Here is a 15,700-nt window from a genome sequence, read left to right as displayed (position 1 = left end):
GTGTTTCTATTTCTATTTCAATGTGCCTTCACTGTTAATTTAAAAGTGTTCCTTTTTAAAAGAGCTTCTTTTCAGTAGCTCAGATATACTCATACCCTCTCCTCTCCCTCAACACATCCCTCCATCTGTCTGCCGTATCTATTTAGGTGTTTGTGTTTGTGGCCTATCCTCTCCGAGCATGTAGACATATGCCCTGTTCCTCCTCTAATTGGTTCTCTATATTCATGTGGGGATGCTGAGAGAGGCAGGGAGACTGCAGGCAAAGCTGACTCTTAATAAATGTCAACCCACAGCCGGGTTACGGATGGACAGCTCACTGATGGGCTGTTTATGACAAGGCGTCACTTAATGCAAGGGGAGACAGGAGCTGAGGCGAAGTTACAGAGATAAAGAAAAGGAATAAATCAAGAGAGGGTGATGCCAACGAGAGATGGAGACTAGATGAGAGAGGGACAGGGAGACGGAATCACCTCAACAGGAAGAGACATAGACGCAGTGATTGTGACACAGCAGCGTGTGTGTGACAGGAGGGAGGTCACAGACAGGTAGCTGTGTGTGTGTTTTTACAATTATGTCTATTAAGCATGCACCCGCTGAAGCCCTAAAGGAAAGGAAAATTGGGGTTGATAAACCTGTGTGTGTGTGTGTGTGTGTGTGTGTGTGTGTGTGTGTGTGTGTGTGTCTGTCTGTCTGTCTCGAAAACTCAGCTAATTAACTAGTAAATTTACAGTAACCAGAAGGCTGCCCGGAGTCAGTTGTAACATATTAACATCACATGTTGTAATTGAGAGTGCATGAAAACAAGTTAGCAAGTGAGCAGATAAATTAAAAAAGTTAGCTGAAATTAATGATTGAAACGTACAGCTTCTAAGAAGTACAAAAGTAAACTTGACCTAAACAACCCTTACATTGAAATGAAAAACAACCACATATATATTATGAATTGTGTATAACATCTCGACTCCATTCATGGGAACCACTGTGTTAGTGTGCATTCTCTTTACTCTGTGTGTGTGTGTTGCTTACCCTTAACGTTTGTATGTACATATTGTTTGTGTTGGGTGTGTGGGCCTTTGTACCAAGCATTCTTGTGTGTGTGTGTGTGTGTGTGTGTGTGTGTGTGTGTGTGTGTGTGTGTGTGTGTGTGTGTGTGTGTGTGTGTGTGTGTGTGTGTGTGTGTGTGTGTGTGTGTGTGTGTGTGTGTGTGTGTGTGAGAGATAGTGTCCCGGTGTGTTTTCAGGAATTCATTCTGTCAGGTCTGGAACCCACTGCCTCCTCTTATTCTCTGTCTCCCGACAAAACAAAGCAAAAGCCCGGTTTGTTTATTGTTTTGCCTGCCTTGTTTTTTTTTTGATTGTTGTCAAAGTTCCCACTCTCTCCCCTTGCGTAAGAGCATACACTCCACTGCGCTATGCTATTATTTACTCCCTATGGTTTTCAGAGTTTAGATAGAATGAGAGCGTTGTCAACAGGCCTGTTGATAAGGGAAGCAGAGTTAAGAGGGATAAAATATTGTTGGAATGTAGGCCTGTTCATTCCAAGTGTTTTCTCCAAATGACGGAGTGACATGTTGGCCCCTTCACATGTACTTTGGAAGCCCCTTGCTGTACAGGAAGGGTTTTCGATCATGCCATCTCTTGTATTTTATAAATCTTAACAGGTTTAAAAAAAAATAATAATAATCTTAATATATTTGGGAGAATAAGACTTTGTCTGTGTGTGTTTGTGAGGGCCTGCATGTGTGTGCACATATCTGCTTGTGCACATTTCTGTTATAAATACCAGCGGTGATTGACAGTTTCCAGTGTTTGGGTTTGACAGCTCTTATTTGTTGTAGTCGACAGGCTTTTTAGTGAATGGCTGACGTTTTGAGGTTCCATGTCTGTCACTGTGCGTTGGCTACAGGGCACTGCTGTGGATGTGGATACCAGTTGATGGTGCCTCCCTTTCAGCATCAATGCACAGTGCATATGTGGCTCCTACAGGCTGTTTTTTTTCTAAACTAATTTTTCTTCAATGGTAGATAGTTGACTGACAGATTTGTTAACATTGTTACTGGATTTTTGCTAAATAAATAAATCCAAGAAAGTGATATGTGGATATTGTGGACTGGTATAGTTGATTAAAAGAAAAACCCAAAGCTAGAGCTGGGCAATATATCGATATTATATCGATATCGTGATATGAGACTATCCATTGTCTTAGATTTTGGATATCATAATATTGTAATGGCGTAAGTGTTTTCTTTTCCTGGTCTTAAAGGCTGCATTACAGTAAAGTGATGTCATTTTCTGAACTTACCAGACTGTTGTAACTGTTCTATTATTTGCCTTTACCCACCTAGTCATTATATCCACATTACTGATGATTTTATCAAAAAATCTCACCAATAGTCAACACTACAATATCGTTGCGGTATCGTTATTGAGGTATTTAGCCAAAAATATTGTGATATTTGATTTGAGCTATTGAAGATGTTCAGCTTGGCCCATGTTATTGTCCAGTTGTACATTGTATCATCTAAACCAACCAACCAAACATACTGTAATTTAGGTGATGTGACAAGTTAATCAGCTACAGTACAAATGAGTTCAAATCAAGGGTTTCAGGCTCTCAATTATGCCAATCACATGTGGGCAAAACTACCATAGAAGAGGGCAGAGAAAATACAGTTTCTTTACTGCCTAGAGCTTTCACAAAAGGTCACTTTTTGTAGTAAGAGTCACTTTATCTTGATTGGAAAACTCTGGCTGTTGCTACGTCTCTCTTCACATGCACTTTACAGTTAAATGCAGCAAGTTGATTCCTGTTTTCTGGGGGGGTTGCAATATAGGTTTTGACAACAATCTCACCTCAAGCTCCATTTTGCTCTTCTAGGGCTTTCGTCCATTTTTTCTATGGTATGATTGGGTTGATTGGACCTTGAAGTGAGATTGTTTTGTCAGTTGTATCAAATTGTAGGAAATCACAAGAAAAATAAATGGAATCAAGAAAGGTTAAGAATAAGTGGGTAAACCAAAAAGAAAACATACCAAAGTACAGTAACTGCTGGAGAACATAGAAAAGCAAATAAAGATTTAATATCCTTGCTTACAATTGCCAATGGAATACAAACATAAGAATGGCAGACCATTATGAAACATTTAAAATAATATGACCTCCTCAGTAGTTCCCAGTAGAGAAAACATGTGAGTGCACAGTGGAAGTTTTAGAAGAAATACAAAGGTTTAGTGTCAGGGCCTTCGAAGAAGTCTCATTACACCCACTACTGACTGCACACAGTTTACACTAAATCCAGTCAAAATGCTAATAGTCTGTAGTGTTTATATGCACACACTCATAATAGCCTGTCAGCTAAATGGCTAAGGGAGTACCCAGCAGCATGCCTGAGTTTGAGAAATGCTGGTTCTAATAGATCATGTCATTTTGAACGTTTTGGGGTCAATAGTCACTATACTGTAATTCCTCTTCTTGTTTGTAAAACGTTGTTGGAGAACATATTAGATGTATTATATATTACATTTAGTCTGATTAGTGTGCTTTAACTCTGCATAATGCTTAGGCCAATTTGGTATCTGTTATTCTCCTCAGATGAACCTTTGAACTCCCACTCCCCAATTCCCCATCTGCGTTCCTCGTCCTCCACAATGAATCAGAAGGCTTCCAACTAGAGAAACCTCAACCGTGTTAATGAGGTACAGACAGATGGACAGAAACACTTCCAACATAAAAGAGGAGGCAGCACACCTGTAACACTGACACAAACAACAATAATCTTTATTGAGACATTCAAAGACTGTGTTTTGACAGCACAACTGCCTTTTTCAGAGTATTTGATTTTAGCGACAGACAGCTATGCAGCTTAACAAACGCACACATGCATTCTCAAGCACACCAAACACACTCTTATATACTAGAAAAGTGTGCTCATGCTTGCTTAATGTCTCAATAAGTTGTTCTTTTTACATTACAGATGTGTGGTTTCTCATGGTTGTTAGACGCCGACTTATTGGGACTTTAGCTTATTCACCGCACCCCCCAGAGTTAGATAAGTCCATACATACCCTTCTCATCTTCGTGCGTGTTTTAACTCTGTCTGACGCCCCCACCGCTATCCTCGCTTAGCCCAGATCCTGGAGGTAACCGGCTCCAACTAGCCTACTGCTCCCAATAAGTGACAAAATGACGCCAACATTTTCCTATTTACATGTTGTGATTTGTATAGTCACAGCATGTACAAATAACAACGTCACATGAGACACAGCCATGTTCTAACCGTATACATACTGGGAACTATATTCTCAGAAGGCGAAGCACTGCTACTTGGGTGGAGTGATTTGCTTGCAGCACCTGAGAAGCCCCGTGGTGAGGAGCAGAGAGTCTGGGCTAAGCAAGGCTAGCGGTGGGGGCGTCAGACAGAGTTACAACACGCACGGAGATGAGAAGGGTATGTATGGACTTATCCAACTCTGGGGGATACGGTGAATCCTAGGTGAATTGAGCTAAAGTCTCAATAAGTCGGCATGTTCCTTTAACTTGCATGAAAAAACACAAAGCAGTTGAGTTATGAAAAACATTTTTATCTTGCTTGATTTCTGATTTTAAAAATAAAAAAAATGTTAGTGATGATGATGAGAATGATGATGCCACTTAATTCCACATACCTGTTTGTGGAATATATTACCCAGCGTCCTCATGCCAACATTTTATTTGTGCTGTCACCTGCGTGCACACCCAGCGACAGAAAACCCTCCTCATGTCTTCATAAAATAACCCCCGCTGATCATCCTTCAACAAGATGGCAGAATGCTGCTCACACAGCCAGGGAAGCTTGTGAATGTAGGCTGGCACAAAGACAGAGAGGAGGACAGGCAGACAGGTTGGCAGACATGCATGTACTGTAAGCTAACTGACAAACAGTAATGACACATATATTATGGTTGCTGTAAGCTGACCGAGAGACAGCGAAGCAGTCAAGCATGCAGACAAGTTGATAGACCACATAGAAAGATAGAGAAAGATGGACCAGCAGTCACTCAGTCATCAGGTTACAAAAAAAAAAAAGATGTATGTACCCATGGCAACGTAACAGTGTAACAGCAAGGATTGTAGATTAGTTTTTGGATTAACAATGGTCGTAACGTGTGATGAAGCCAAAGGAACAAAGAAGAGTGTGTGTGTTAATTACAGTAAAGCATCCAGGAAAAGGAGTGAATTTGTTATGTGTGTGTGTGTGTGTGTGTGTGTGTGTGTGTGTGTGTGTGTGTGTGTGTGTGTGTGTGTGTGTGTGTGTGTGTCCGTGTGTGTGTTGAGGGATAAAGGGTTGCCAAAATCCGACAGCTCAGCCTCATGTGCATGCCGCCTCTCTTTCTGCCTCTTTGTCTGTCACTGTCAAGATATTTCTCTGTCAGGCAAAAGTCAACGACCAGGCTGCGGCAGAGATGCTCCAATTGGACGAACTGTCAAGGAGCTCACAGTCACAGAAGACACATAATGTAGCAAAGTCAAAAAGGACCTATAACTTAACACATCCTCTTTCTGCAGAGCACTCGAGCTGGCAAAATTACAGTAACCCTTTCTTTGATGCTGATTTAATACTGTGCTGGTGTCATATTGAAATAAGCAGAAAAGCAGGAGGATACGTTTTTATTCTGAACTTTCACACTCAAATTCGTTCATATTTATTCATTTTAGTCAAGTAGGTATAAAGTGCAGCACATTTTTATGCATTTTTGGAAAAATCTGTCGATTCAATACAGATTTTGGAAACATGTATGCGATATGTCAAGACCTGAAAGAACAAACACACTTTACACTTTGTGTAATTAACAACAGAGCATGAAGCTGTTCTGGGTTGTTTTTCCACAGCCATCCTGTTTTTTCTTTTCCTGCTAGTTAAGACCTTGTTGTAATGTGACATCATTTCTGGATGAGGTGACAAGCTCTAGGTTGTCCACATAGGCACCTAGGTAGCGCAGAGGAAAAACACCCTAGCTCAAACTTTACTGGAACACAACACGTCTTCCAGCAAGGCACTCTGTTGGCCAGTCAAGTACATGCAAGAGCACTTACCTGAAAGATTACTTTGTAATAAAAACAGCATATTATGATATATTACTATGATGTCTCATAGTATTATAAATTACTGTCCAGTGCTTTGGTGTTGGTAAGCCTCCAAACTCATTGATGTATCACTCAAACAGGTCAGGACCCCTTTTAATCTCATCATTGCTATCTGAACGCAACACACCAACGCAGCACCTTGCATTTTCTTAATGTAGAGCTATTAACAGTCTAAACGAGGGCGTTAGTAGTAACTAAAAATGATGATCTGCTACATGCATGCAGCAAGTAAGCTAACCATATTTTACAGGACTTTTCAGAACAGAAGTAACAATGGGCTTTAGAGGGAAAAGAAAAGAGATGGAGATAAAAGAGACAGTGAAGACAGTATATTCAAGCAGAATTAAGTATAAAATAAAAGGTGTAGAATCAAGAGAGAGAGCCAAAGAAAACAATAATGATGTTTTATAATAATGATAATATAATTAATCATGTTATTGTACCCTGTTCTGTGGAACAGAGTCTTCTGATGTAATGAGACAATGAGACTATACAAGCATACAACAGAACAGTTTTTGAATTCTCAAATGTTGATCTACACAGTGCTGTCTATCTATGCTGTCGGTACAACTCAGAAACTTCTCCACCTTTCTTCAAGACACACAAACATTTACCCAAGTACACATGAGATTTGACTAAACTGCGAAAGATTGATTGACACTTGTTGTCAACACTTGAGCCTGATTCGCTTCACTTCGTGTCTGTCTGGTGTGGACTTCACCCGGCAGCCAGTTTCACACAGACAAAAAGTGCTGTCCTATTTTTCTTTTTCTCTCTGTGAATTTATAGAAAGCTTGGTTGTTGTTTGAATTTAAATTTCTGGATATAGAACAAATTATTTCTGTCAGTTAATTCTTTATAGTTTGATGTTTGAGATGCTTTTGGTTGTTTGTTACATTAAAAGCTCCCCTGGATTATCACAATTTTTCATTATTTTGCTTAAGTTCTCATCTATCTATCTATCTATCTATAAATTGCAGGAACGTCTGTCTCTGTCTGTTATGCGCGGGATTACTGCCTTTGACTCTTTTCCTGCTTCCAACGTTAGCTACATGATTGCTGGATATACCAAACTTACTTTTCTTCACTTTCCTGGAGCACGAGCGGATAGCTGAAAGGAACATCGCAACTGTTGTGTGGAATAAGGTTGGCGGAAAAAAGGCGCTACGCTTTTCCGTGTCTATTTTTTCGCTAAGAGGAAACTCAACAAAAAGCCATTTGCCAACACTAAATATCAAACAAAAGCCAGACACTATATAATATTAAGTTGCTGTGAGCTGTAGCCTATATTCACCACTTCTAACCAGAGGCAGAACATAACCTAATCTCTGAGATTATTCCTTCACAGCGCTGTGCAATGTGAGAAAATCTCAAAGCTGAACTGGGCAGACACAGCACTTTTCATCAGACTCACCCCGGGTTAATTAAGTATACTGCTAACTAATAACATTACTGTCGCCAAAATACTCAGGCAAATCAAATCCCCTACTTCACCGTTAACTGTCAAGCCACTAAACCTGTATGGAAATGAACACCTCTGTTGAAATGTTAAATTCGTTAATGATCATACGACACGAGATAACACTGTCTCTCTCTCTATCTATCTATCTATCTATCTATCTATCTATCTATCTATCTCTCTCTCTCTCTCTCTCTCTCTCTCTCTCTCTCTCTCTCTCTCTCTCTCTCTCTCTCTCTCTCTCTGCATGCGCGCACACACACACACACACACACACACACACACACACACACACAGTCTGGTTCTGGTGGTTGATGAACACTTATATGTGCTGATTAGCTCTCATAAAGGGTTGGGTGGGTAGCGCACTGCCATGAGTCCATGACGCTAATTTCTGATTACTCCACATTGTCATTGTGATATTTTGTGATTACATTCTGAATCTGCAACGTTCTCTGTCAGGTCAATCAGTAAGTTAGTAGTAGGGTATACAGGGGAGTTGCATATGAAGTGGTTTGCGGTCCTTCTGTAAGTAATTTTGGGGTACAATTTGGTTTTGATGAATTCTACAAGTAGCAATACCACAGGCCAAGCAATCGGCCCGTTCCAAACAGGTACATTCTCAACGGGCACTGCACTAGTTCTTTTTCATTGTGTCTCTTCACTTTCTCCTTTTCACCTTGCCGCTCGTTTCTCCCCTATCCATTTCTCCCCTCTTTGTTTTTGTCAATCATCCCTTACTTCTCATCTTTTACTCCCTCTCTCTTTCCTTATTCCCTTCCTGCCTTTGAATTTATTTATTTTTATTTTCTTGATAAAAGCAGTTTCGGTAAAGCACTCAGCAAAAGAAATTCACTGCCTTGACAAATATTTCAAATCCAAGCTGTTCTTGAGGCAAATAATTGATGAAGAGTGCCTTTTTGCGTCCGCTCAGCCCCATTCAAACAGACTCCTTGTGGTATGAAAATACAACTGCTCGATGGCGTACACATGTGGTCTTATATAAACTGACATTACTGACTCCAGTAACCACTTGATGGGCTAAAAGCAGTGCTTGTTGAGCGTCTAATTTTTTTCCTCAATTGCAATACATTGATTGGTTGACTCACGAAACCTCTTAAAGCTTAAAATCATAAAAATGGGCCTCCAATGCATTAGTTAAAGGTTGTTCATCTAGATCAACTGTTCTCAACCTGGGGTTCGTGAGATAATTTCAGGGGGTCGCCAGATGGTTGGTGAGAAAAAAATACCATAAAATATTTTAGACTGGAGAATGTTTTTTACATTACTGTTTGAGTTTGGAACCTTTTATGTGTTCAGTGCTTAATTTGTAAATCCGGAGGTCCTTGAATACAGAAAGGGTTCTGTTCTGGCGGATCAGAAGGAGAGAAAAAGTCAAGGGACGCATTTAAAAAATCGAACACCAACCTGATTATTCTTGGGTTTCGCAACTCAAAGGTTGAGAACCACTTATCTAGATGACAACAAATGTCTGAGCTTGAGGCAGACTGGACTTTTTCCGTTTTGCGCCTCTTTATTTAAAGGCAAATTCTGCTTTATTGCACTGTAACTTGGATTTTGTTTATGTAGTCTTGACCATTATTTCTATTTTTTTGTATCAATGTGTTCATTGCCGTAACTTCTGAGATCTTCAAACTAAAAAACAAAATCGTCAACAAGTGGTGCTATAGGAATCATTAAAGACAGTAGGCTTATCCTCTATAGAACCACGTTTGTCTGTAAAACAAAAAAATGGAGCACCATTTGAAAGGGAACTAAACAGGCTTTCCAACGGTGTAAGATTTATTGCCAAAAAGCATTGTTACCATAGAGAAATAATCTACCAAACACAAATTCCTTACTTTTTTTAGCAATGTTGTCACAGAAACTAACGTGATAAGTACCATGTTATTATTACTGATAAAAATAGAGGCCATGAAAATAATACCCAGGTTGCAATTAACCACCATTTCCTTTACATTGTGCTATGCTTAGTTTGAGTCTGAGGGTTTCTGCTGTAATCCATATAGAGCTTCTTTCACAATTATCCCTCCATGACTTTGTTGGCTCATCTAGGGAATTGCACAAGTAACCTTGTCAAAAACTATTAGGCATGTACCAAGAGCTGCAGCAGAATATTCAGTCCAACATTTCAGCAGTTTTTGAAGGATACTTTTGGATAAATTCCTTGATTCGTATTTGTTAGTTTATTCTCTCTTGTGTGTTGGATCTCCCTTTGTGTGTAGCCTATATTGTTATAACATAAACCGACATGTAGTGCATATGGAACACTAGATGCAAGTGAATAAATGGTTATCATCATTGGTTAATCCAGTTTTCTGTATCCTGACACACAGGATTGTGGCTAAGAAGTGTGTGTGTGTGTGTGTGTGTGTGTGCGCTTCACGCATTCGCGCACGTGTGTGTGTGTGTGTGTGTGTGTGTGTGTGTGTGTGTGTGTGTGTGTGTGTGTGTGTGTGTGTGTGTGTGTGTGTGTGTGTGTGTGTGTGTGTGTGTGTGTGTGTGCGTGCGTGCGTGCGTGCGTGCGTGCATACTGGTAGTATAGGGCTGTGATGATGAGGATGATGCATCCTATCCCCATTAGTGTTAGCCCAGATCTGTCAGAGCCTTGTTGGGTTTCTGCCTGGCACAATCTCAACCCTGAGGAACAATGGGATGAGCCAAACACACACACATGCACACATATGTTCCCAAGACAAAACAAAACAGTGTTTCTCTGTTTTTAACGCACACACATACCCGACAGTACCTGGAAATTCTTACATTCACTGTCAATCTCACATCCACATAAACACAAACACACTTTCATCCTCAACCCTTGTGTAACACACAGGAAGTGTTACAGTCTGGTTTGTTGTCTTTATTGTAGCTTAGTTTTGATCGACATCATATATCACACACTCAAACTGTATTTTTGAATGACCCCGTTCTCACCTCTGTTAGACAATAATGGAGACAGCTCTGTTAGCTGACATGTTTTTATTAATTTTTTTCAACTCGACTGGTGTTGTTACTGTGACCCTAGCACACCGAAGACCATCAATGCAAATAACTGATTATGCGGCGCTGGTTTCTCCTCATTATAATAGTGTTTGCCACACTGGAGATCAATAGAGTGAGTGGTGTGAACAGATCAGTGCTGTTGGAGTGTGTTCATCATTCAACTAATTTAACTGCATGCCCAATTTGTATTTCAAATCAAATCCTTTCCTAATAACATCCTTGTTTACTCTGAGAATTTATTTATCACCTTGTAGAAATACTTTGATGTGCATCTTCTTTACATTGCTTCTCACTCTAAACAAGACTTTAATGAGTTGTTTTATTACCTGTCGCACTGAGGCTGTCCTTGCAGTGCTCCCTCTGCTGTAGCTAAACTCAAGGCCGTCCTACATTCTCTTTCCTCGCTGTGGAGTTGCTGGGGTGTGGTGGCTTTGGCGAGAGATAACATCTTCCCTCTGTGCTCTCTTTTATGGACTTTTAACGTTGCTTCTAATTAATATCTCTGTCATTAATTTGCAGTGACACATGGCCTCCCTCCCTCCACCCACCCAACCAGCGAGCCAGTTAGATTCAAGCCCCAAAGCCCTGTTTAGTCTCTAAGCACCAAACTGCAGAGAGGAGAGCTGTAGACGGGAGTGTGCAATGCTCTGAAACTCATATGGTTTATTGTCTTTCAGCACAGATTTCTTTATTTTTTGTTTGTTTCTTTGTGTCTGTCTTTTGTTCATTCGTTCTTTCTTTCCTCCTGGCCTCCTAGTTGGTGCTAGAAGTTCTGTGCCATTATCAACATTCAGCGTGACGGCACTGAGTGCACTTTAGTTGACTACAAGACTGCCCTTCTCATTCTTTCTTACCCAGAAAGCATTTCTCATATTATGGCAATTTTTCTCAATGATGGGTGTTGATAAAATGTCTCGCTATTACGCCCACTCATGGGTTTTTGTGATGGGGTGATGATAATGATGATAGCAGTCCAGTGATGGTTGCCCTTGGTTTCATACGTTAGCAGCGAAACCTTGTTTCCCTCGATAGTTAGTCAAGCCTGCAGTCTTTTCAGAAAGGAGAGAGAAACAGCGAAGATGTAGAGAACTTTAAAATATTGAAATATTGTTCACAACTCCTAATTACATATGCCAGCTTCGCAAGACACAATCTTCATTATCCATTGTATTGCTATTGTATCAATATTGATTTAATTCCAGACTTCAAAACAGGCGCTATTTTCTCTTGTCTCTTATCACTCTGTTGAAATACATCTTGCTATATTCAAATTATAAAGTTACATAATTTCAGCAGATATATGGGGTTTTTATCTTACTGTAGCCCTCAATTTAAAGGTAGGAAGAAAAAGAGATGGGGAAATAAGGAAAGAAAGAAAAAAAGAAAAAGAATTTGCTCTGCATCACATTTTTTCTTTACATCTGAAATACAAACAATACATTACAATACAAATAATGGACGTAACAATTTTTTACTTTATTTTTTATAGTTTATTTCTTCCCCACTCATTCTAACTCAAAGTCAGATGCAAACAATCTACATAGGACACTGCTTAGTCTGTGTTTTTCCTTGTATGCTAAATGAATCCATCTGCTTTATCAGACTAGACACTGTGGGCTAGATTTATCAAGCCGTTTGCGCCTGTTTCCAGGCGCTAATTGGTCGCAAAGCCGGACGTAACCGATGCGGGCTATTTACAACCAGGGCGCACTTGGGTAAAATCGCAGATTGTCTGCCACATGAGCGAGAAGAGACAAGTTGCGTTTTCAATATGCGTTCGTGGGAGGGTCGTGGGGAAAGTGGGAGTTCCACCCAAAAAGGTGGGAGGATAAGCGCAAAGTGCACCTAATTATATATTCCGTGGTATTTACAAAGACTGTCAGTAAGAGCGCGCCTCTATTCTGCGGGGGAAATTCTCCGCCTCTTAAAAGCAGGTCTAAACCAGCCGCAATCAAGTTTCCTCGTAGACCTTTATGCCGCTGGTGAAATGGCAACAGTAATTTGAGCAAGACGAAGACATAGGCGAGGCTGAAAATATTTTTAACAGAAGAATCACACTTTGTCAGTGAATACAACATAATTTAGCGTTACACATCAAGCAGACATGCAATATTAGAGTTACTGGAAGAAATCAAAGATGACACTGAATCTCCGACTCAGCGTTCACATCCCATTCCAGCAGTTATTAAACTCCTCGCTACATTACAAATATTGGCATCAGGATCATTTCAAACAGTCATAGCATCAGCAGTGGGAATATCGCAGTCTGCACTCAGCCATATCATAGCACCAGTACCGCTTTGCTACAGCGCAATTTACGGTACAGTGGGCGGAGAAAGACGCTGATTGCCTGATGGGTGTCAGGGTTGATAAATACTACGCAAACTGTGGAAGCATAGCGTGCGCTATTACCGAACTCGCATAAACGGACGCAGCGCAAACTGCGCTAGTGTTAGTAAATCTAGCCCTCTGTTTTCAAAATGTGTCATGAAAAAGCAACAGCAGTAAAATAGTTTAGTGTTCCATGGCGGGCCTAATTTTCTATATTCCAGCGCATGCTTTGCAGGGATACTGCATGTATTCATTGTGATGTCAGTGTTGAAACAATATGTTTATGATCATGCTACATATGATGCAGCCAGTCTCTTTTAAACCAAACAGAATGGAGAGTGTACAGTGACTTTGCCTTCAGTGTATTTTTAAACACTGATGGATAAGACTTAGAGGATAGTACGTTCTGGCCAGAGAGCAGTAATAATTAATTAATGAAGGTTTTTATGGAAAGCACAAGAAAGCCGACTGAAGAGGTCTTGGTCATTGCTCTTACGTATGTGCTCTTGTTGCTGCTTTTTTATCCTCTGTTTTGTTGTTCTTCTACATCTCTGAACTTATTTTTAATTTTCTATTTGTTTTATTTAGGTTGTTTGCTACCCCACTCTTATGCCTCTCTAACCCTACCTCTCTCTCTCTCTCTCTCTCTCTCTCTCTCTCTCTCTCTCTCTCTCTCTCTCTCTCTCTCTCTCTCTCCAGGTTCAGGAAAATGTCTTTGTTGATTTTAACCACCAGGAGCTGCTTGACCTCTACAACAAGGTCTGTTATTTGTGTGTGTGAGTGTGTGTGTGTGTGTGTAAGTACATGTATGTGTCCACTTTCATGTCACGTTGCATTAGACGTGGTTAAACTTGTCTTTTCAATGTGTCATCCGATCATGCCAGGACGCATTAACTGTCAAGTCGGTATGCTCCAAGATCGGATCTTGCTCGTACTGGGATCCGATCAGCCAGAACACATGCCAAGGTGGCCTGGCTCGCAATCCGGACAATTGATCAAATGTAGGTCTTGCGTCATCTTCCCGCCGCTGAGTTCCTCTCCCAAGTAAGACCAAAGGGATGTGATTTGAAGATGGAGGAAAACCAGGGCTGGAGCACAGCCGGGTCCCTCTCTCTTATATCACTGTGGTATATGTATTAATCACTCGTCTCCGCTGCTATCTTCTCAACAAAGCGAATCTCGTACGGGCCCTGCCACCATTACAAAAATGTATATATATATATATATATATATATATATATACATTTTATATATAAAGAAAAGAAGAAGGGTCTCTCTTGCACCAAGTGCCATTGTGGATGCACCTATTGTGCGGGAATATATCCGATCACTATCTGATCAGACAGGTTGCATATGTGTGGACACACATACAGTATGCGTACACAGCTGAGTTCTAATGTTGCGCATCAAGTCACAAAAGTAGCATTGAAAAGACCACAGCCTTAGTGTTTCAGTGCCTATCTCCCATGTTGCATTGCACCCTGATTGACAGACATTGCCTGATAAAATCCATCTGCCTGTCCATCTCCCTCATACTTTGATACATCTTTTGTGGCCTCTTTCTCTTTTTAGTTTTGTGTGTGTGTGTGTGTGTGTGTGTGTGTGTGTGTGTGTGTGTGTGTTCCTTTTTTCTCCAAACACTTAATCCTTTCTTTTCTTTCTTTCAGCTTGAAATCGTGCAAGGCCAGTTGGATTCCCTGACCTGATGCCTGGTGCTCTCTCACACACACACACACACACACACACACACACACACACACACACACACACACACACACACACACACACACACACACACACACACACACACACACACACACACACACACACACACACACACACACACACACACACAGTGTTTTTTCTGACAGCTATGCCAGCTGTTCCATTCTTGCTCTGATTTATTAGAGAAAAATGTCAAACTTTGATGGAAGGAGTTTCTTTCCACTTTAAGCTCCTTTTATTCCAGGTTTGTGCTCATAACTTAGAGAGGCTGGTGTGATAAATTATGATAAATCTGATTGTTCTTGTAATTGTACTGAAACACATTTAGGAATTTTCTATGTCCAGCAGTTAGTAACAAAAATGTTTGATGGCCATAGGAATTAGTGCCAATAGTGATGATCGTGAATATTTGTTAAGGGAAATGCTATTTTGAGTTATAAACAAATTCATTTTGTAACGTGGAGAGGAACTAGTGTCCATGACATTCTAATAAAATCTGAAGTGGAGGTGAAATCCATCCATGCTGTTGTTATTTAGTGAAGGCTCATTATTTCTCATTAAGACCAACCTGGACTGCTGGTTCAACAGATGGGAGTTCTGGGAGGCACAGCGCACCTCCAGTGTGTGTGATTGTGTGTGTATTTGTGTGCGCATGCATGCATGTGTCTGTGTGTAGATGGGTGCAAGAATATGTCCTTGTCCATGCATCTGTCCTTGTGTGTGTGTTTTTGTGTGTGTGAATAATTCCTCTCTTCCGCTCTTTGAATCCAAATTTGAGACGTTCCCCGGCTCCCATGCAGATTCAGTAATCCCAACCCCATCGGATCTACCCAGTGGTCCCTCAACGCCCACATTGCGATCCCGGTTAGTGATTCAAAGAAAGAGATCACGGACAAAGCGGGCCAAAATGAGCTTTCTTTACTGGATGTCTGAGCTCATTTTTTGGGCGAGCACCTCAAACATTTGGAAGGAGCCAGTTGAGGTGGTTTGGGGATCTGATCATGATGCTTCCTGGATGTTTCATTTTGGAGGTATTCT

General features: G+C 40.7%; 1 protein-coding gene across 2 annotated transcripts in view; it reads left to right on the top strand.

Annotated features, from left to right (window-relative positions):
• commd10 (COMM domain containing 10) overlaps nt 1–15,179 on the top strand; it is a 59,371-nt gene extending 44,192 nt beyond the window's left edge. The window contains exons 6-7 of one of the 2 annotated variants that reach the window (XR_005639498.1): nt 3,592–3,695; nt 13,637–13,696. Coding sequence is in view for 1 of the 2 variants with exons in the window: in XM_039803314.1 (XP_039659248.1) it covers nt 13,637–13,696; nt 14,605–14,643 (99 nt within the window). In the remaining variant the exon portion in view is untranslated. Of the gene's footprint in view, nt 1–3,591; nt 3,696–13,636; nt 13,697–14,604 lie in introns of those variants that run through there. The other variant, XM_039803314.1, reaches the window with a different exon arrangement.
• Nucleotides 15,180–15,700: the final 521 nt, after the last annotated feature.

This window comes from Perca fluviatilis, chromosome 6, assembly GCF_010015445.1.
Source record: "Perca fluviatilis chromosome 6, GENO_Pfluv_1.0, whole genome shotgun sequence".
NCBI lineage: Eukaryota > Metazoa > Chordata > Actinopteri > Perciformes > Percidae > Perca > Perca fluviatilis.
The sequence above is the reverse complement of the archived record's forward strand: the minus strand, read 5'-3'. Positions and strand labels throughout refer to the sequence as shown.